Raw genomic sequence first — 22,108 nt, 5'->3', positions numbered from 1 at the left:
GTACAGAGTCAATGTGGAGGCTATATACAGGGGGTACCGGTACAGAGTCAATGTGGAGGCTATATACAGGGAGTACTGGTACAGAGTCAATGTGGAGGCTATACCGGTACAGAGTCAATGTGGAGGCTATATACAGGGAGAACTGGTACAGAGTCAATGTGGAGGCTATATACAGGGGGTACCGGTACAGAGTCAATGTGGAGGCTATACCGGTACAGAGTCAATGTGGAGGCTATATACAGGGAGTACTGGTACAGAGTCAATGCGGAGGCTATATACAGGGGGTACCGGTACAGAGTCAATGTGGAGGCTATATACAGGGGGTACCGGTACAGAGTCAATGTGGAGGCTATATACAGGGAGTACCGGTACAGAGTCAATGTGGAGGCTATATACAGGGGTTACCGGTACAGAGTCAATGTGGAGGCTATATACAGGGGGCACCGCTACAGAGTCAATGTGTCAATGTGGAGGCTATACCGGTACAGAGTCAATGTGGAGGCTATATACGCGGGTACTGGTACAGAGTCAATGTGGAGGCTATATACAGGGGGTACCGGTACAGAGTCAATGTGTCAATGTGGAGGCTATACCGGTACAGAGTCAATGTGGAGGCTATATACAGGGGGTACCGGTACAGAGTCAATGTGGAGGCTATATACAGGGAGTACCGGTACAGAGTCAAAGTGGAGGCTATATACAGGGGGTACCGGTACAGAGTCAATGTGGAGGCTATATACAGGGGGCACCGGTACAGAGTCAATGTGTCAATGTGGAGGCTATACCGGTACAGAGTCAATGTGGAGGCTATACACAGGGGGTACCGGTACAGAGTCAAGGTGGAGGCTATATACAGGGGGCACCGGTACAGAGTCAATGTGTCAATGTGGAGGCTATACCGGTACAGAGTCAATGTGGAGGCTATATACAGGGGGTACCGGTACAGAGTCAATGTGTCAATGTGGAGGCTATACCGGTACAGAGTCAATGTGGAGGCTATATACAGGGAGTACCGGTACAGAGTCAATGTGGAGGCTATATACAGGGGGCACCGGTACAGAGTCAATGTGGAGGCTATATACAGGGGGTACCGGTACAGAGTCAATGTGGAGGCTATATACAGGAGGTACCGGTACAGAGTCAATGTGTCAATGTGGAGGCTATACCGGTACAGAGTCAATGTGGAGGCTATATACAGGGGGTACCGGTACAGAGTCAATGTGGAAGCTATATACAGGGAGTACCGGTACAGAGTCAATGTGGAGGCTATATACAGGGGGTACCGATACAGAGTCAATGTGGAGGCTATATACAGGGAGTACCGGTACAGAGTCAATGTGGAGGCTATATACAGGGGGCACCGGTACAGAGTCAATGTGGAGGCTATATACAGGGGGTACCGGTACAGAGTCAATGTGGAGGCTATATAAAGGGGCACCGGTACAGAGTCAATGTGGAGGCTATATACAGGGGGTACCAGTACAGAGTCAATGTGGAGGCTATATACAGGGGTACCGGTACAGAGTCAATGTGGAGGCTATATACAGGGGGTACCGGTACAGAGTCAATGTGTCAATGTGGAGGCTATACCGGTACAGAGTCAATGTGGAGGCTATATACAGGGGGTACCGGTACAGAGTCAATGTGGAGGCTATATACAGGGAGTACCGGTACAGAGTCAATGTGGAGGCTATATACAGGGGGCACCGGTACAGAGTCAATGTGGAGGCTATATACAGGGGGCACCGGTACAGAGTCAATGTGTCAATGTGGAGGCTATATACAGGGAGTACTGGTACAGAGTCAATGTGGAGGCTATATACAGGGGGTACCGGTACAGAGTCAATGTGGAGGCTATATACAGGGGGTACCGGTACAGAGTCAATGTGGAGGCTATATACAGGAGGTACCGGTACAGAGTCAATGTGTCAATGTGGAGGCTATACCGGTACAGAGTCAATGTGGAGGCTATATACAGGGAGTACCGGTACAGAGTCAATGTGGAGGCTATATACAGGGGGCACCGGTACAGAGTCAATGTGGAGGCTATATACAGGGGGTACCGGTACAGAGTCAATGTGGAGGCTATATACAGGAGGTACCGGTACAGAGTCAATGTGTCAATGTGGAGGCTATACCGGTACAGAGTCAATGTGGAGGCTATATACAGGGGGTACCGGTACAGAGTCAATGTGGAAGCTATATACAGGGAGTACCGGTACAGAGTCAATGTGGAGGCTATATACAGGGGGTACCGGTACAGAGTCAATGTGGAGGCTATATACAGGGAGTACCGGTACAGAGTCAATGTGGAGGCTATATACAGGGGGCACCGGTACAGAGTCAATGTGGAGGCTATATACAGGGGGTACCGGTACAGAGTCAATGTGGAGGCTATATAAAGGGGGCACCGGTACAGAGTCAATGTGGAGGCTATATACAGGGGGTACCAGTACAGAGTCAATGTGGAGGCTATATACAGGGGGTACCGGTACAGAGTCAATGTGGAGGCTATATACAGGGGGTACCGGTACAGAGTCAATGTGTCAATGTGGAGGCTATACCGGTACAGAGTCAATGTGGAGGCTATATACAGGGGGTACCGGTACAGAGTCAATGTGGAGGCTATATACAGGGAGTACCGGTACAGAGTCAATGTGGAGGCTATATACAGGGGGCACCGGTACAGAGTCAATGTGGAGGCTATATACAGGGGGCACCGGTACAGAGTCAATGTGTCAATGTGGAGGCTATATACAGGGAGTACTGGTACAGAGTCAATGTGGAGGCTATATACAGGGGTACCGGTACAGAGTCAATGTGGAGGCTATATACAGGGGGTACCGGTACAGAGTCAATGTGGAGGCTATATACAGGAGGTACCGGTACAGAGTCAATGTGTCAATGTGGAGGCTATACCGGTACAGAGTCAATGTGGAGGCTATATACAGGGGGTACCGGTACAGAGTCAATGTGGAAGCTATATACAGGGAGTACCGGTACAGAGTCAATGTGGAGGCTATATACAGGGGGTACCGGTACAGAGTCAATGTGGAGGCTATATACAGGGAGTACCGGTACAGAGTCAATGTGGAGGCTATATACAGGGGCACCGGTACAGAGTCAATGTGGAGGCTATATACAGGGGGTACCGGTACAGAGTCAATGTGGAGGCTATATAAAGGGGGCACCGGTACAGAGTCAATGTGGAGGCTATATACAGGGGTACCAGTACAGAGTCAATGTGGAGGCTATATACAGGGGGTACCGGTACAGAGTCAATGTGGAGGCTATATACAGGGGGTACCGGTACAGAGTCAATGTGTCAATGTGGAGGCTATACCGGTACAGAGTCAATGTGGAGGCTATATACAGGGGGTACCGGTACAGAGTCAATGTGGAGGCTATATACAGGGAGTACCGGTACAGAGTCAATGTGGAGGCTATATACAGGGGGCACCGGTACAGAGTCAATGTGGAGGCTATATACAGGGGGCACCGGTACAGAGTCAATGTGTCAATGTGGAGGCTATATACAGGGAGTACTGGTACAGAGTCAATGTGGAGGCTATATACAGGGGGTACCGGTACAGAGTCAATGTGGAGGCTATATACAGGGGGTACCGGTACAGAGTCAATGTGGAGGCTATATACAGGGGGTACCGGTACAGAGTCAATGTGGAGGCTATACCGGTACAGAGTCAATGTGGAGGCTATATACAGGGGGTACTGGTACAGAGTCAATGTGGAGACTATATACAGGGGTTACCGGTACAGAGTCAATGTGGAGGCTATACTGGTACAGAGTCAATGTGGAGGCTATATACAGGGGTTACTGGTACAGAGTCAATGTGTCAATGTGGAGGCTATATACAGGGGTTACCGGTACAGAGTCAATGTGGAGGCTATACCGGTACAGAGTCAATGTGGAGGCTATATACAGGGGGTACCGGTACAGAGTCAATGTGTCAATGTGGAGGCTATATACAGGGGGTACTGGTACAGAGTCAATGTGGAGGCTATATACAGGGGTATCTGGTACAGAGTCAATGTGTCAATGTGGAGGCTATATACAGGGGGTACCGGTACAGAGTCAATGTGTCAATGTGGAGGCTATACCGGTACAGAGTCAATGTGGAGGCTATATACAGGGGGTACCGGTACAGAGTCAATGTGGAGGCTATATACAGGGAGTACCGGTACAGAGTCAATGTGGAGGCTATATACAGGGGGTACTGGTACAGAGTCAATGTGGAGGCTATATACAGGAGGTACCGGTACAGAGTCAATGTGTCAATGTGGAGGCTATACCGGTACAGAGTCAATGTGGAGGCTATATACAGGGGGTACCGGTACAGAGTCAATGTGGAAGCTATATACAGGGAGTACCGGTACAGAGTCAATGTGGAGGCTATATACAGGGGGTACCGGTACAGAGTCAATGTGGAGGCTATATACAGGGAGTACCGGTACAGAGTCAATGTGGAGGCTATATACAGGGGCACCGGTACAGAGTCAATGTGGAGGCTATATACAGGGGGTACCGGTACAGAGTCAATGTGGAGGCTATATAAAGGGGGCACCGGTACAGAGTCAATGTGGAGGCTATATACAGGGGGTACCAGTACAGAGTCAATGTGGAGGCTATATACAGGGGGTACCGGTACAGAGTCAATGTGGAGGCTATATACAGGGGGTACCGGTACAGAGTCAATGTGTCAATGTGGAGGCTATACCGGTACAGAGTCAATGTGGAGGCTATATACAGGGGGTACCGGTACAGAGTCAATGTGGAGGCTATATACAGGGAGTACCGGTACAGAGTCAATGTGGAGGCTATATACAGGGGGTACCGGTACAGAGTCAATGTGGAGGCTATATACAGGGGGTACCGGTACAGAGTCAATGTGGAGGCTATATACAGGGGGTACCGGTACAGAGTCAATGTGGAGGCTATATACAGGGGGTACCAGTACAGAGTCAATGTGGAGGCAATATACAGGGGGTACCGGTACAGAGTCAATGTGGAGGCTATACCGGTACAGAGTCAATGTGGAGGCTATATACAGGGGGTACCGGTACAGAGTCAATGTGGAGGCTATATACATGGGGTACCGGTACAGAGTCAATTTGGAGGCTATATACAGGGGGTACCGGTACAGAGTCAATGTGGAGGCTATACCGGTACAGAGTCAATGTGGAGGCTATACCGGTACAGAGTCAATGTGCAGGCTATATACAGGGAGTACCGGTACAGAGTCAATGTGGAGGCTATATACAGGGGGCACCGGTACAGAGTCAATGTGGAGGCTATATACAGGGGGTACCGGTACAGAGTCAATGTATCAATGTGGAGGCTATATACAGGGGGTACCGGTACAGAGTCAATGTGGAGGCTATATACAGGGGGTACCGGTACAGAGTCAATGTGGAGGCTATATACAGGGGGTACTGGTACAGAGTCAATGTATCAATGTGGAGGCTATATACAGGGGGTACCGGTACAGAGTCAATGTGGAGGCTATATACAGGGGGTACCGATACAGAGTCAATGTGGAGGCTATATACAGGGGGTACCGGTACAGAGTCAATGTATCAATGTGGAGGCTATATCCCTATGGGGTACCGGTACAGAGTCAATGTGGAGGCTATATACAGGGGGTACCGGTACAGAGTCAATGTATCAATGTGGAGGCTATATACAGGGGGTACCGGTACAGAGTCAATGTGGAGGCTATATACAGGGGGTACCGGTACAGAGTCAATGTATCAATGTGGAGGCTATATACAGGGGGTACCGGTACAGAGTCAATGTATCAATGTGGAGGCTATATACAGGGGGTACCGGTACAGAGTCAATGTGGAGGCTATATACAGGGGGTACCGGTACAGAGTCAACGTGTAATGGTGGAGGCTATATACAGGGGGTACCGGTACAGAGTCAACGTGTAATGGTGGAGGCTATATACAGGGGGTACCGGTACAGAGTCAATGTGTCAATGTGGAGGCTATATACAGGGGGTACCGGTACAGAGTCAACGTATCAATGTGGAGGCTATATACAGGGAGTACCGGTACAGAGTCAACGTGTAATGGTGGAGGCTATATACAGGGGGTACCGGTACAGAGTCAATGTTTCAATGTGGAGGATATATACAGGGGGTACCGGTACAGAGTCAACGTGTAATGGTGGAGGCTATATACAGGGGGTACCGGTACAGAGTCAATGTGTCAATGTGGAGGATATATACAGGGGGTACCGGTACAGAGTCAATGTGTCAATGTGGAGGCTATATACAGGGAGTACCGGTACAGAGTCAACGTGTAATGGTGGAGGCTATATACAGGGGGTACCGGTACAGAGTCAATGTGTCAATGTGGAGGATATATACAGGGGGTACCGGTACAGAGTCAATGTGTCAATGTGGAGGCTATATACAGGGGGTACCGGTACAGAGTCAACGTGTAATGGTGGAGGCTATATACAGGGGGTACCGGTACAGAGTCAATGTGTCAATGTGGAGGATATATACAGGGGGTACCGGTACAGAGTCAATGTGTCAATGTGGAGGCTATATACAGGGGGTACCGGTACAGAGTCAACGTATCAATGTGGAGGCTATATACAGGGAGTACCGGTACAGAGTCAACGTGTAATGGTGGAGGCTATATACAGGGGGTACCGGTACAGAGTCAATGTGTCAATGTGGAGGATATATACAGGGGGTACCGGTACAGAGTCAACGTGTAATGGTGGAGGCTATATACAGGGGGTACCGGTACAGAGTCAATGTGTCAATGTGGAGGATATATACAGGGGGTACCGGTACAGAGTCAATGTGTCAATGTGGAGGCTATATACAGGGGGTACCGGTACAGAGTCAACGTATCAATGTGGAGGCTATATACGGGGGGAACCGGTACAGAGTCAATGTGTCAATGTGGAGGATATATACAGGGGGTACCGGTACAGAGTCAACGTGTCATTGTGGAGGCTATATACAGGGGGTACTGGTACAGAGTCAACGTGTCATTGTGGAAGCTATATACAGGGGGTACCGGTACAGAGTCAACGTATCAATGTGCGGGGGCACCGGTGTCGAGGTAATGGAGATAATTATGTACATGCAGGTATGGTTGCTAAAGTGGCTATGCATAGATAATAACAGAGCATTCGCAACGCGGGAGGGGGGGGGGGGGGTTGCAAATAGTCTGGGTAGCCATTTGATTAGCTGTTCAGGAGTCTTATAGCTTGGGGGTAGAAGCTGTTTAGAAGTCTCTTGGACCTTAACTTGGCGCTCCGGTACCGCTTGCCGTGCGGTAGCAGAGAGAACAGTCTACGACTAGAGTGGCTGGAGTCTATTAGGGCCTTCCTCTGACACCGCCTGGTGTAGAGGCCCCGGTGATGTACTGGGCGTGTGTGTGTGTGTGTGTGTGTGTGTGTGTGTGTGTGTGTGTGTGTGTGTGTGTGTGTGTGTGTGTGTGTGTGTGTGTGTGTGTGTGTGTGTGTGTGTGTGTGTGTGTGTGTGTGTGCGTGACCCTGTTTGATGCTCTCAGCAGGCTATGGCCTCTCCAAGTTGAACCAGTGGATCCATCAGTAGCCAGGTATTTTGTTTTTACATTATGACAGGGCCAGTCGAACACAGAAAGGCTGGATGATTTTTATTATGGGCAGCAGGGGGGAGGGGATGAGGGGAGAACAGTTTGAGAGAGCAGCATGGATGCCAGGATATGGAGATACAGTATTCAATGAGAACATTTTCCTGTATCAGAATTCTAAACAGGGAGCAGTGCATCTCCACCTCGACTGATCATCTGAGGACTCCGATTTGTATTCCTCTATTTAACCAGCAATCCACGGAGAGGCAATGTGTGTACTGGATGTTTGTTTTCATGATGCTTAAGTGTGTGTGTGTGTGTGTGTGTTTATGCGACTATATTCCTGTGTGTTTGCATGTCTGCATATCAAAATGTGTTATTGTGAGCCATCGTCTATCAGCTCGGTCCTTAAAGGATGTCTACTGTCATTATGCAAACCATTCCAGTGAGGTTAACTCTTTTGGTTGCTGCCGCTGTGACCTTTAGTGGAGCGTTTAAACAAAGCATCGGATGCTCCTCCACACTACTCGGCTGTCAGTCTAATTTCCCCCGTCTGTAAGGGACTGGCAACCACAGCAGAATACAAACTCCAGGCTGCTTTCCCAGGCAGGCGTGTGGGGGAATCAGGTGGAGCTAATACAGGCCTGCGGTTATGGTGGCCAGGAAAAAACTAAAGTTGAGACTGGTCTTTTTATAGGCATGGGGAAAGGTGGCAAGGATGGTTACATACATATTCACTGGGTCACACAGGGCTAAATAAATGTTGGAATGTAAACAATCATCATACTATAGTGTGTGCCCATGAGAGAGTGAAATTAAGGTTCTGTTGTATGGCAATTCGTGTAGAAGATGTGACTGGGTGTGACAGATATTTTCCTTAATCTGTTGTATCCTTTTATAAATGCATGTACGCAAGCACATGCATGGACCCACGTGCACACACCTACACACAAACACACACACAAACTAGGGTTTCCATTAGCCTATCAAAACAATTAGAAGCTGATAAATAAAACTGGTGCCAGCCAACTGTCAGGGAGAATAATAAAAATCCCATTGCGACATAATGCTTTTTATCCTATTCATTGTTGGAAAAACCTGTCAAAGGAAATATATTTGACCGGTCATCCTTTTCAGTCTATAGGTTCATTGGCATCATTTAGTGGAATTGAATTGCCGCGTGTGTATTTTCGTTAGCTGTTATGTTTATCACGCAGTGTACAGATACAGAGCCTATGAGCTGCTACAGCTTCTCAAACAGCTCATGTTGCTGCTGGAGTGAAATGGGCTTTTATAAGCCCAATGATTGCGTAACCATTCTAAATGCAATCGCATGTTAAAAACGGTTTGATGGCCACAATTAAAAAGAGCTACTAAGAAGAGCTTTATTTGTCAATTGAAGTGTCCTTACTATTCGCCATTCAAGTGCATATACAAAACGATAGGGAGGCTTCTTTCTCCAGTGGCCAATGGCACAATCCTAGTCATATTAGCAATCCATGCATCTTTAGATCTCCCCTTTTCTAAATGTCCTTGCATCGTCGAGTTGCATGTATGGAACTTAATGAATAACCATAATCTACATAATCTACATTTGCATGTCCTTTAAATGAAAATGCTGCAGGCCAAATGTCAGTCACCACATTCTACTAACCCTGACACAACACATGCATGCACGCGCGATTTTAACAATGTTTGATGGAAGGGGAAACAGAGGTTGAGAGAGTGACTGAGAGCGAGAAAAAGATAGATGAGAGAGAAAGCGAGAGAGAGATGATTGAGACTGCATGCAGAATTCTGCAAAAATATCCTCTGTGTACAACGTAAAACACCAAATAATGCATGCAGAGTAGAATTAGGCCAATACCTGATACTTATCAAAATCCAGAAAAGAGACGTTAAATTCTACAACCACCTAAAAGGAAGCGATTCCCAAACCTTCCATAACAAAGCCATCACATACAGAGAGATGAACCTGGAGAAGAGTCCCCTAAGCAAGCTGGTCCTGGGGCTCTGTTCACAAACACAAACACACCCCACAGAGCTTTAGGACAGCAACATAGACAACCAAATCATGAGAAAACAAAAAGGTAATTACTTGACACATTGGAAAGAATTAACAAAAAAACAGAGCAAACTAGAATGCTATTTGGCCCTAAACAGAGAGTACACAGTGGCAGAACACCTGACCCCTGTGACTTACCAAACTTAAGGAAAGCTTTGACTATGTACAGACTCAGTGAGCATAGCCTTGCTATTGAGAAAGGCAGACATGGCTCTGAAGAGAAGACAGGCTATGTGCACACTGCTCACAAAATGAGTTGGAAACTGAGCTGTACTCCCTAACCTCCTGGCCAATGTAGGACCATATTAGAGACACATATTTCCCTCAAATTACACAGATCCACAAAGAATTCGTAAACAACCCCAATTTTAATAAACTCCAATAAACTCCCTATCTACTGGGTGAAATACCACAGTGTGCCTTCACAGCAGCAAGATTTGTGATCTGTTTCCAGAAGAAAAGGTCAACCAGTGAAGAACAAACACCACTGGAAAAACAACCAATTTTTATGCTTATTTACAGTTGAAGTCGGAAGTGTACATACACCTTAACCAAATACATTTAAACTCAGTTTTTCCACAATTCCTGACATTTAATCCCAGTAGAAATGTCCAGTCTTAGGTCAGTTAGGATCATCACTTTATTTTAAGAATGTGAAATGTCAGAATAATAGTAGAGGATGATTTATATCAGCTTTTATTTCTTTCATCACATTCCCAGTGGGTCAGAAGTTTACATACAGTCAATTCATATTTGGTAGCATTGCCTTTAAATTGTTTAACTTGGGTCAAACATTTTGGGTAGTCTTCCACAAGCTTCCCACAATAAGTTAGGTGAATTTTGGCCCATTCCTCCTGACAGAGCTGAAGAGTCAGGTTTGTAGGCCTCCTTGCTCGCACACGCTTATTCAGTTCTGCCCACAAATGTTCTAAAGGATTGAGGTCAGGACTATGATGGCCACTCATATACCTTGACTTTGTTGTCCTTAAGCCATTTTGCCACAACTTTGGAAGTATGCTTGGGGTCATTGTCCATTTGGAAGACTCATTTTCCACCAAGCTTTAACTTCCTGACTGATGACTTGAGATGTTGCTTCAATATATCCACATCATTTTCCTCTTTCATGATGACATCTATTTTGTGAAGTGCACCAGCCCCCCTTCCAGCAAAGCACCCCCACAACAATGCTGCCACCCTCATGCTCCCCTGTTCTGGGGTTGATTTGCACTTTTTGCACTAAAGTGCGTTCATCTCTAGGAGACAGAACGCGTCTCCTTCCTGAGCGGTATGACGGCTGAGTGGTCCCATAGTCTTTATACTTGCGTATTATTGTTTATACAGATGAACGTGGTACCCTCAGGCGTTTGGAAATTGCTCCCAAGGATGAACCAAACAGACTCTCAAGCTGTGTCAGGTTGGATGGGGAGCGATGCTGCACAACTATTGTCAGGTCTCTCCAGAGATGTTCGGGTTGAAGTCCGGGCTCTGGCTGTGCCACTCAAGGACATTCAGAGGCTTGTCCTGAAGCCACTCCTGCATTGTCTTGGCTTTTTGTATATTATCTACTTCACTTGCTTTGGCAATGTTAACATATGTTTCCCATGCCAATAAAGCCCCTTGAATTTAATTTAATTGAGATGAGAGAAAGACAGAATCCTCTGAATGTTGTTGACTGTCATTTAATGCAAAATATAGAATAAACTGTTTGAAAGAAAGTAAGGCAGAATCTGCGGTTGAACGAGAAAGGGTGGGAATGAGAGACAAGATGCAGAGAGTGAGTGGGGTATAGAGAAAGACAGAGTGAGAGAGAGAAATAGGGAGCGAGATGACAGTATCTGCGGGGAGAGGTAATGACAGGGAGGTAGGAGAGAAGTGAGAGGAGAGGACAGGGAGGTACGAGAGGGGTGAGAGGAGAAGGCAGGGGGTAGGAGAGGGGTGAGAGGAGAGGGCAGGTGGGTAGGAGAGGGGTGAGAGGAGAGGGCAGGTGGGTAGGAGAGGGGTGAGAGGAGAGGGCAGGGGGTAGGAGAGGGGTGAGAGGAGAGGGCAGGGGGGTAGGAGAGGGGTGAGAGGAGAGGGCAGGGGGTAGGAGAGGGGTGAGAGGAGAGGGCAGGGGGTAGGAGAGGGGTGAGAGGAGAGGGCAGGTGGGTAGGAGAGGGGTGAGAGGAGAGGGCAAGGGGGTAGGTGAGGGGTGAGAGGAGAGGGCAGGTGGGTAGGAGAGGTGGGAGAGGAGAGGGCAGGTGGGTAGGAGAGGGGGAGAGGAGAGGGCAGGTGGGTAGGAAAGGGGTGAGAGGAGAGGGCAGGTGGGTAGGAGAGGGGGAGAGGAGAGGGCAGGTGGGTAGGAGAGGGGGGAGAGGAGAGGGCAGGTGGGTAGGAGAGGGGGAGAGGAGAGGGCAGGTGGGTAGGAGAGGGGGGAGAGGAGAGGGCAGGTGGGTAGGAGAGGGGGAGAGGAGAGGGTAGGTGGGTAGGAGAGGGGTGAGAGGAGAGGGCAGGTGGGTAGGGGGGCAAAGGGGTAGGAGGCACCAGGACCACAACACCACTATCAGTATGGAAATGGAGGGGAGTTAAGAAGAATGAAAGCACCAATGTTGTGGTGGACAGCGGACAGAAGGAAGAGATGTGCATGATTATACTGGGGCCTTGAAACATCTCTTTACTACAGCCTGGCTTCAAAGACATACTGCTCTCTCTCTGTGTGTGTGATGTGTGCATGTGTGTGTATGTGTTTGTGTGCGTATGTATGTATAATATTGCTGCAGGCAATGCAAGGACTAAACTCTTCCTGTGCGACATGAAAGACATAACCATACAAACTCAGGAGTTGACAGTTGCAGAGTATTGGCTGTTTGTCTATTGCCGTTGCATTTCAGTCAATAGAAAAGCAACCAACAGAAAGCTGATTTTCTCTGTATTACTGCCCTTCATCACAATAAAGCCTCTACAGTGTGGATGGGTACTGATGGTAGAGCCTTACCAATAGGAGTAGGATTTGATCGCTTCTCCATGTCACCATCGCTTTAAATAATTCCTACATTATAGCACCAAAGGAAATTAGTGTTTCAGTGTGTGTGTGTGTGTGTGTGTGTGTATGTGTGTGTGTGTGTGTGTGTGTGTGTGTGTGTGTGCGCTGCTGCGTGGGTGTGTTTTAATTTAACTCATACTTTAACAGCCTCTGAGCCTGATCAATGGATTTAGTGGCGTAATTAAAAATCAGCAATGCTGTGAGAGACTGTAGATGTGTCCCAAATGACACCCTATTCCCTGCAGGAGGACTGTGAGAGTGTGCAAGTGTCTCCTTGCTGAACACCAGTCTCGCAAACTACTGATGCACCATGAGATTCCTCCCCTCTAATTAAACATCATGTCTTCTAACTGACAGGGACTTCTGAATAGGATGACACATATTGTCAGTAAGCAGTTTGCTAATGTGGGGAGTTGCTAACAGCTAATTTGCCGTTGTTGATGTTGTTGTGACATTATTGTAATTATTTGCGGTTACTTCATATAAGTTGGTTTCTTTCAGCATTGTAGGTCTGTGGCACTCCCTTATGAACCATAAGAAAGCAGTGTCAGAGCCAGAATGGTCCATAGGGCAGGAGCCTTTCTCCTGTTTCTGTGGCGTGAAACAGCTTGATGTACAAGTACACCCCCTAGACAGGACCAGAACGGCTGTAGGTTGCCGTGTACTGTACAGCCTTTGTACTACTATCTCCCTATGATTTACCTTGAGAGAAGCAGGGGCAGAGGCAAGGTGTTTAAGTCTCAAAGTCCCAGAAGGAGGCTAAAAACATTGTTTAAAAAAATCAGTGCTTCATTAGAGTGTTAAAGCCAGCCCACCTGTCCCTGCTGGGATTATTGTGCTACCTAGTACCTACCTACCCTGACACATCTAGCCCAGTAATACCTCACACACACACACACACACACACACACACACACACACACACACACACACACACACACACACACACACACACACACACACACACACACACACACACACACACACACACACACACACACACACACACACACACACACACACAGATGCACAAACACACAGGTGTCTGAGTCTGATCCTCAGAGAGGTCTCAGGTTAACGTAACACCCAAGAGGATGAATCATAATGACTTTGAAATGCAAGGCTTCGGGCCTATTTTTCTGTAAGGTTAACAGACAGTGAGAGCCTCAGTTCCACCACTGTGTGTGTGTGAGAGTGTGGATGTGCACGCATTTGTGTGTGTGTTTCAGAATAGAATAAATCCTAGCATTACCTTCTCACTACATACCAAATCAAATGTATTTGTCACATGAGCCGAATACAACAGGTATAGACTGTGTGAGTGTGTGTGTGGCATCAATATGCATGTGTGTGTGTGTGTGTGTGTGTGTGTGTGTGTGTGTTGGAGTGTCTGTGTAGTATGTGTGAGTGTGTGGGTAGAGTCCAGTGAGTGTGCGTAGTCAGTGCACAAAGAAAAACTAAAATGCAAATAGTCGCAGGTTTAGCAGGTTGAGCTGTAGAATTGCAATATTTACCTGGAGTTAAATCTGTAAATAGCACTTCTGGGTGATTTAAAAAGTCATAATAAATTGATCAATAATATAATAATACAAATGTTTATCTTAATTTGCAACCTGTAGAAACTATGACAAAAGAAAGATTCAGAACATTTGTGAAACATCACAGCACAGTTGAAAAATACATGGCAAATATAAATAAAAACTGGATGGTCTTCAGAGATAGATGGGAGGGGTTGAGGGTAGATGGGAGGGGTTGAGGGTAGCTGAAGGATGGGATTAAAAACAAACAAAAGTTAACTCTTGTAAAACACAAAGTGTCTGTAAAATGTACGTAGTATGTATAAGCTGGAAGTAGAAGCCTAAGTGTTGTTGTCCATTAGTTTACTCCAATTAGGGGAGGGCTGGTAGGGTTAGGGGAAAATAATAAAGGACAATACATTTAAAAAATATATACAGTGGGGCAAAAAAAGTCTTTAGTCAGCCACCAATTGTGCAAGTTCTCCCACTTAAAAAGATGAGAGAGGCCTGTAATTTTCATCATAGGTACACTTCAACTATGACAGACAAAATGAGAAAAAAATTCCAGAAAATCACATTGTAGGATTTTTAATTAATTTATTTGCAAATTATGGTGGAAGATAAGTATTTGGTCAATAACAAAAGTTTATCTCAATACTTTGTTATATACTCTTTGTTGGCAATGACAGAGGTCAAATGTTTTCTGAAAGGCTTCACAAGGTTTTCACACACTGTTGCTGGTATTTTGGCCCATTCCTCCATGCAGATCTCCTCTAGAGCAGTGATGTTTTGGGGGTGTTGCTAGGCAACACGGACTTTCAACTCCCTCCAAAGATTTTCTATGGGGTTGAGATCTGGAGACTGGCTAGGCCACTCCAGGACCTTGAAATGCTTCTTACGAAGCCACTCCTTCGTTGCCCGGGCGGTGTGTTTGGGATCATTGTCATGCTGAAAGACCCAGCTATGTTTCATCTTCAATGCCCTTGCTGATGGAAGGAGGTTTTCACTCAAAATCTCATGATACATGGCCCCATTCATTATTTCCTTTACACGGATCAGTCGTCCTGGTCCCTTTGCAGAAAAACAGCCACAAAGCATGATGTTTCCACCCCCATGCTTCACAGTAGGTATGGTGTTCTTTGCATGCAACTCAGCATTCTTTGTCCTCCAAACATGACGAGTTGAGTTTTTACCAAAAAGTTATATTTTGGTTTCATCTGACCATATGACATTCTCCCAATCTTCTTCTGGATCATCCAAATGCTCTCTAGCAAACTTCAGAAGGGCCTGGACATGTACTGGCTTAAGCAGGGGGACACGTCTGGCACTGCAGGATTTGAGTCCCTGGGGGCGTAGTGTGTTACTGATGGTAGGCTTTGTTACTTTGGTCCCAGCTCTCTGCAGGTCATTCACTAGGTCCCCGTGTGGTTCTGGGATTTTTGCTCACCGTTCTTGTGATCATTTTGACCCCACGGGGTGCGATCTTGCGTGGAGCCCCAGATCGAGGGAGATTATCAGTGGTCTTGTATGATTTCCATTTCCTAATAATTGCTCCCACAGTTGATTTCTTCAAACCAAGCTGCTTACCTATTGCAGATTCAGTCTTCCCAGCCTAGTGCAGGTCTACAATTTTGTTTCTGGTGTCCTTTGACAGCTCTTTGGTCTTGGCCATAGTGGAGTTTGGAGTGTGACTGTTTGAGGTTGTGGACAGGTGTCTTTTATACTGATAACAAGTTCAAACAGGTGCCATTAATACAGGTAACGAGTGGAGGACAGAGGAACCTCTTAAAGAAGAAGTTACAGGTCTGTGAGTGCCAGAAATCTTGCTTGTTTGTAGGTGACCAAATACTTATTTTCCAACATAATTTGCAAATAAATTCATTAAAAATCCTACAATGTGATTTTCTGGATTTTTTTTCCTAATTTTGTCTGTCAAAATACATATGGTGGATTGGAAATGATGCAGATAATTACATTGAAGGAAGCTACAGTCTATCTGGAATATTAAAGCTAATTTACTCCCCAAAATAAATATAAAACATGTAAAAGAAAACATTTGTTCAGGTTGCCATTTCTTATGGCTTGGGGGTAGAAGTTGTTCAGGAGCCTTTTGGTCCCAGACAGCAGAAAGAACGGTCTATGACTTGAGTCTTTGACAATGTTTAGGGCCTTCCTCTGACACCGCCTGGTATAGAGGTCCTGGATGGCAGGGAGCTTGGCCCCAGTGATGTACTGGACTGTACCCCCGAGCCTCTGTAGCACCTTGCAGTTGGATGCCAAGCTGTTGTCATACCAAGTGGTGATGCAGCCAGTCAACATGCTCTCAATGGGGCAGCTATAGAACCAACCTACTTAGAATTCTCAAAATGTTTCACACTGACTTTGAAATGCAAAACCCAAAATATGACTAATACAGTAGAGCGATACATTTATAACAGAGAATACGCCGGTATCGCCTCCTTAGTTTAATTGATTTTCTATTAACAGTTTCCCTCTGACTCACCTATAAGTGTGCAGCGTCCGTCTCCCAGGGGGTAGCGCTGGTAGCGCGGCATGGGGAAGGGGGGCAGCTTGTGGAAGAGGGGCTCCAGCAGGGGCTCCAGTCTGGAGGCAGAGGGGTCTGAGGGGTAGAACAGGTTGAAGATCTGGGTGCAGGCAGGACGGAGTTGACTCACTGAGGGACATAGGACAGCAGACAGCAGAGATTAGGGAGCGCTTAGTCTGTGAACTAATAAATTATAAGGCTTGTGTGCACGAAATGTGATGTGTGGGAAAGGTAGCCCCACACTCTTCTGAATTTACATCAACAGCATATCTCAGGCAGTAGGAAGCTCTCTCATCCAGCTATATGCAGATGATACAATCTTATACTCAGGAGGTGGCTCCCCGGATTTTGTGGTAAATCCTCTACAACAAAGCTTTCTTAGTATCCAACAAGCTTCCTTTGCCTTCACCTTGTTCTGAACACCTCCAAAACAAAGGTCATGTGGTTTGGTAAGAAGAATACCCCTCTCCCCACCTGTGTGATTACTACCTCTGAGGATTTAGAGCTTGAGGTTGTCACCTCATACAAGTACTTGGGAGTATGGCTAGAAGGACACTGTCCTTCTTTCAGCACATATCAAATCTGCAGGCTAAAGTTAAATCTAGGCTTGGTTTCCTCTATCGTAATCACTCCTCTTTCACCCCAGCTGCCAAACTAACCCTGATTCAGATGAACCACCCTGAACCATCCTACTAGATTACGGAGACATCATTTTTAGATCGGTAGGTAAGGGTGCTCTCGAGCGGCTAGATGTTCTTTACCATTCGGCCATCAGATTTGCCACCAATGCTCCTTATGGAACACATCACTGCACTCTATACTCCTCTGTAAACTGGTAATCTCTGGATACCCGTTGCAAGACCCACTGGTTCATGCTTATTTATAAAACCCTCTTAGGCCTCATGTCCCCCTATCTGAGATACCTACTGCAGCCCTCATCCTCCACATACAACACCCGTTCTGCCAGTCACATTCTGTTAAAGGTACCCAAAGCACACACATCCCTGGGTCGCTCGTCTTTTCAGTTCGCTGCAGCTAGCGACTGGAACGAGCTGCAACAAACACTCAAACTGGACAGTTTTATCTCAATCTCTTCATTTAAAGACTCAATCATGGACACTTGTGGCTGCTTTGCGTGATATATTGTTGACTCTACCTTCTTGCCCTTTCTGCGGTTGTCTGTGCCCAATAATGTTTGTACCATGTTTTGTGCTGCTAACATGTTGTGCTGCTGCCATGTTGTGTTGCTACCATGCTGTTGTCCTGTTGTGTTGCTGCCATGCTGTTGTCTTAGGTCTCTCTTTATGTAGTGTTGTGTTGCTGCCATGCTATGCTGTTGTCTTAGGTCTCTCTTTATGTAGTGTGGTGTTGCTGCCATGCTATGCTGTTGTCTTAGGTCTCTCTTTATGTAGTGTGGTGTTGCTGCCATGCTGTTGTCTTAGGTCTCTCTTTATGTAGTGTTGTGTTGCTGCCATGCTATGCTGTTGTCTTAGGTCTCTCTTTATGTAGTGTGGTGTTGCTGCCATGCTGTTGTCTTAGGTCTCTCTTTATGTAGTGTTGTGTTGTCTCCCTTGTTGTGATGTATGTTTTGTCCTTTATTTTAATTGTATTCTTTTTTCTTTTTAATCCCAGCCCCCGTCCATGCAGGAGGCCTTTTGCCTTTGGGTAGGCCGTCATTGTAAATAAGATATTGTTCTAAACTGACTTGCCTAGTTAAATAAAGGTTAAATAATAAATACAAAATAAGTATATTTGTAGTCTAGAAAGGCTCTAAAAAGCTGCATCTGCTGTATGTAGTAGAATTATGAACTAGTGGTCTTTTCAAGCAAAATAAGTATGAAGATCGATCTGGTCCATCAGAGAGGTAGCTAAACATTATGGGGAAGGTGTTGCATCAGGGACTGCCTAGACACAGAGGAGTGTGAGAAGTGTGTGTGTTTCTCCAACCACACCTACCCTGGACAGCAGGCAGTACCGTGCGTCTCATGGCCAGTACCAGACCCAGTGGACAGCCCAGCAGGAAACATTCAGAGACCTCAAAGTCAAACCTCCCTGGGTTCAAAATCAGACTACTGCTGCTGCCGGGGCGCAGGTCCACCCCCTCCTGCATCAGACTGGGAGAAGAGGAAGGAGAGAGGGAGTCACAGAGGGAGGGGTGGAAGGAGAGAGGGAGTCGCAGAGGGAGGGGTGGAAGGAGAGAGGGAGGTGCAGAGGGAGGGTTGGAAGGAGAGAGGGAGGTACAGTGGGAGGGATGGAATGAGAGAGGCAGGTGCAGAAAGAGGGGTGGAAGCAGAGAGGGAGATGCAGTGGGAGGGGTGGAAGGAGAGAGGGAGGTGCAGAGGCAGGGATGGAAGGAGAGGGGCAGGTGCAGAGGGAGGGATGGAAGGAGAGAGGGAGGTGCAGAGGGAGGAGTGGAAGGAGAGAGGGAGGTGCAGTGGGAGGGATGGAAGGAGAGAGGCAGGTGCAGAGGGAGGGGTGGAAGGAGAGAGGGAGGTGCAGTGGGATGATGGAAGGAGAGAGGCAGGTGCAGAGGGAGGGGTGGAAGGAGAGAGGGAGGTGCAGTGGGATGGATGGAAGGAGAGAGGGAGGTGAAAGAGAGAAATTATAAACCAAATCTTCGAATGTTGCAAAAGAGTGAGACAAGGGAGGCTGACTCAAATTTAAATACAAGCCTGCATCTCAGTCACTCATTTTGACAAGTCAGTCCACTGTGTGTGTCCTGAGTGGGCAGGAGAAATAACAGGTTGGTTGAGCATGTGTGTGGTAAGCATATGTTATCTGGGAGAGGAGACCGGGGCTTTAGTAGAGCCCTTGACCATTCTGACTCATTCTGAAAAGCTCTCCTCTCTCTCTTTGGCAGAGCAGAGAGACAGATGGGGCTTGCGGATGTTTGAACAGCCAAGCTAGCCTTAAACCCACTGCCTGGCTATAAATCTACACACCCCGAAGACCCTCCAGTCCAACCAAAACTAAGAGTGAAGGATTATGGTCTGTGGCCAGCCCAAGAGGGAAAATCAATCCGCCTTGGATTGCCGGTTGCTCTCTTTGTCTTTCGTCTTCCTTCTGCCTGCCTCTCTTGCTCTAATTTCTGACCTCCTTTCCTGCCCTTCATTAATCCACCTCTTCCTGCTGGGGTCTGAACGCCATAAGCTGTTGTCTCATTGGCAAAGAGAGAGATAGAGTTGGAATGAGAGAGTGAAGGAAAGCGAGATAGAGAGATTCAGATTCAGAAAACTTTGTCCTCAGAGTCAATTCATTTTGCAGCAGTCATAGAACATATCACACATAACAAATGCAATAAATAGCAAAGGATATTTACAAGGCAGTAGGCAGGGCAAGTATAGATTCATTCTGCAAGTGCTAAAGTGCAATTAGTCCAACATTTTGTTAAGCTGCAGAATTGCATTCTGAATAAAAGAGTACTTGGCCCTATTTCTTTTAACCTTAGGTTGTCTGTACCTGAGGGAAGGAGCGGGAAATTGGAGTGGAGTGGGTGAGAGGAGTCAACCCCTTTTATTGGCCTTCTGGAGGGCTCTGCCCAGGTAGAGAGATGACAGTTCTTGCTGTTGCAGCCCCATGATATTCTCACAAGTCCTGACTATCTTGCCCAACCTATTTGTCTGTGCAACCTTGATATTCCCAAACCAGCAGGTCAAGCAGTAGGACAGAATGCTCTCAATGAATGATTTATAAAAGAGAACCGTGATGGTTAGATCAACATTACAAAAAGTGCAGTTTCTGTCGGAAATACATTCTCTGTTGGCCTTTCAAAAAATAGTGTCAGTACACTGATCCCAGGACAGCTGGTTGTGACGAGACCACAGTATTTGTACTCCTCCACTATTTCGATAGGCTCACCTTTTATCAGTGATGGTGTGTGCATGGTAGTGTTCCTTCCAAAGTCAATCACCATGTCCGTTGTTTTTGATGAGGGAGAGGGAGAGAGAGAGAGAGAGAGAGAGAGAGAGAGAGAGAGAGAGAGAGAGAGAGAGAGAGAGAAACTCTCTGACCGATCACGACTTCAACAGAGGAAGGAGAAAAGGCTTTCGTTGTTAGCAGAGGGCCTACTGGGAAATCCCCTGTTTGAGATGGAAAAAGAGGCTCCTAACAGGCAGGTGACCCAGAGATATGCAGGCTTCCCAGAGGCCCCTGAGGAGTGGGCTGATGCCTGGGATGCCACAGCTCTAATAATAGCAGAGCCCTCTCGGAGCAGAGACCTCCATTTGACCGGGCGGTGATGCCCTGTGGAAAGGGCCAGGCAAAATGTCCTCATCCTCCTCCTCCATCCTCCACACTGCTGAGCTGACTGGGGTTTTAATGAAGAGAATAACTAGCAGGGGGAGAAGATGATGAGAGGTGCGTCACCATGGACACGCTGCAGAATCAGTGTGAACAAGTCAAATCTCTGAGAGAGTAGGGTGCCAATGGTAGGGCACCCAATTCCCTATATAGTGCATTACTTTTGACCAGAGGCCCAAAATAAATGCATTAAATAGGGAATAGGGTGCCATTTAGGATGCAGCTTAGGTTGCCAGGGCTCTGGCTACTGGAGCCATACAAATAAAATGCTATTTCTATGACTGTAACTACGCTGACGTGGGCCTCACTGGAGCATGTGATTTGAAATGGGAACACTGGTTGCTTGATGCTGGTTAATTTGTAGCATGGTAGCATGGTAGAGAGCTGGGAGCTCCCCATCCACCCAGCAATAGCGACATTCACCTGCAGTAGTCAGTCTCCTATGCACACTGGCACTGCCACAAATAGGCTATTTATGGCCCAGAGCAGGCCGGCAGGTAGACAGGGAGGCCGGCAGGCATATAGATAGACAGAAAGGCAGGCAGGCAGATAAGCAGACTGGCAGGCAGAAAGGCAAGCAGGACGGCAGAGAAACAGTCAGATAGGCAGGCTGAAAAGCAGACAAGCAGGCAGGTAGACAGGCAGAAAAGCGGACAAGCGGCAGGCAGACAGGCAGGTAGACAGGCAGAAAGGCAGGCAGGCAGACAGGCAGGTAGACAGGCAGAAAGGTAGGCAGGCAGGCAGACAGGCAGGTAGACAGGCAGAAAGGAAGGCAGAAAGGCAGGCAGGCAGAAAGGCAGGCAGGTAGACAGGCAGAAAGGCAGGTAGAAAGGGACATATTGATGACAGAGTGACACACATAAATAGAACATCCCATGACAACCTGGCTGAGGGCCAGATAGCTACAGTACTTCTGGGTTATCCCATCACACCACTGAGTACATAGATGGATGGACACTCATACACACATCATTAAAAATGTCACTAGAAATGTCTGGAATAAACATTGGGTATGGAACTGCATGATAAGAAAACATGTATTCAGATATGACTCTAATGACAGT

General features: G+C 47.0%; 1 protein-coding gene across 1 annotated transcript in view; it reads right to left on the bottom strand.

Moving 5' to 3' along the window:
- The window catches only part of LOC135546459 (membrane-associated phosphatidylinositol transfer protein 3-like), a 156,586-nt gene that overhangs the window by 48,552 nt on the left and 85,926 nt on the right, over positions 1 to 22,108 (bottom strand). Inside the window, exons 9-10 of the mRNA XM_064974895.1 lie at positions 18,702 to 18,859; positions 16,704 to 16,874 (exon numbers count right to left, since the gene is read on the bottom strand). Coding sequence (XP_064830967.1) covers positions 16,704 to 16,874; positions 18,702 to 18,859 — 329 coding nt within the window. The remainder of the gene's footprint in view (positions 1 to 16,703; positions 16,875 to 18,701; positions 18,860 to 22,108) is intronic.

The sequence above is a fragment of the Oncorhynchus masou genome, chromosome 9 (genome assembly GCF_036934945.1).
Source record: "Oncorhynchus masou masou isolate Uvic2021 chromosome 9, UVic_Omas_1.1, whole genome shotgun sequence".
Lineage (NCBI taxonomy): Eukaryota > Metazoa > Chordata > Actinopteri > Salmoniformes > Salmonidae > Oncorhynchus > Oncorhynchus masou.
The sequence above is the reverse complement of the archived record's forward strand: the minus strand, read 5'-3'. Positions and strand labels throughout refer to the sequence as shown.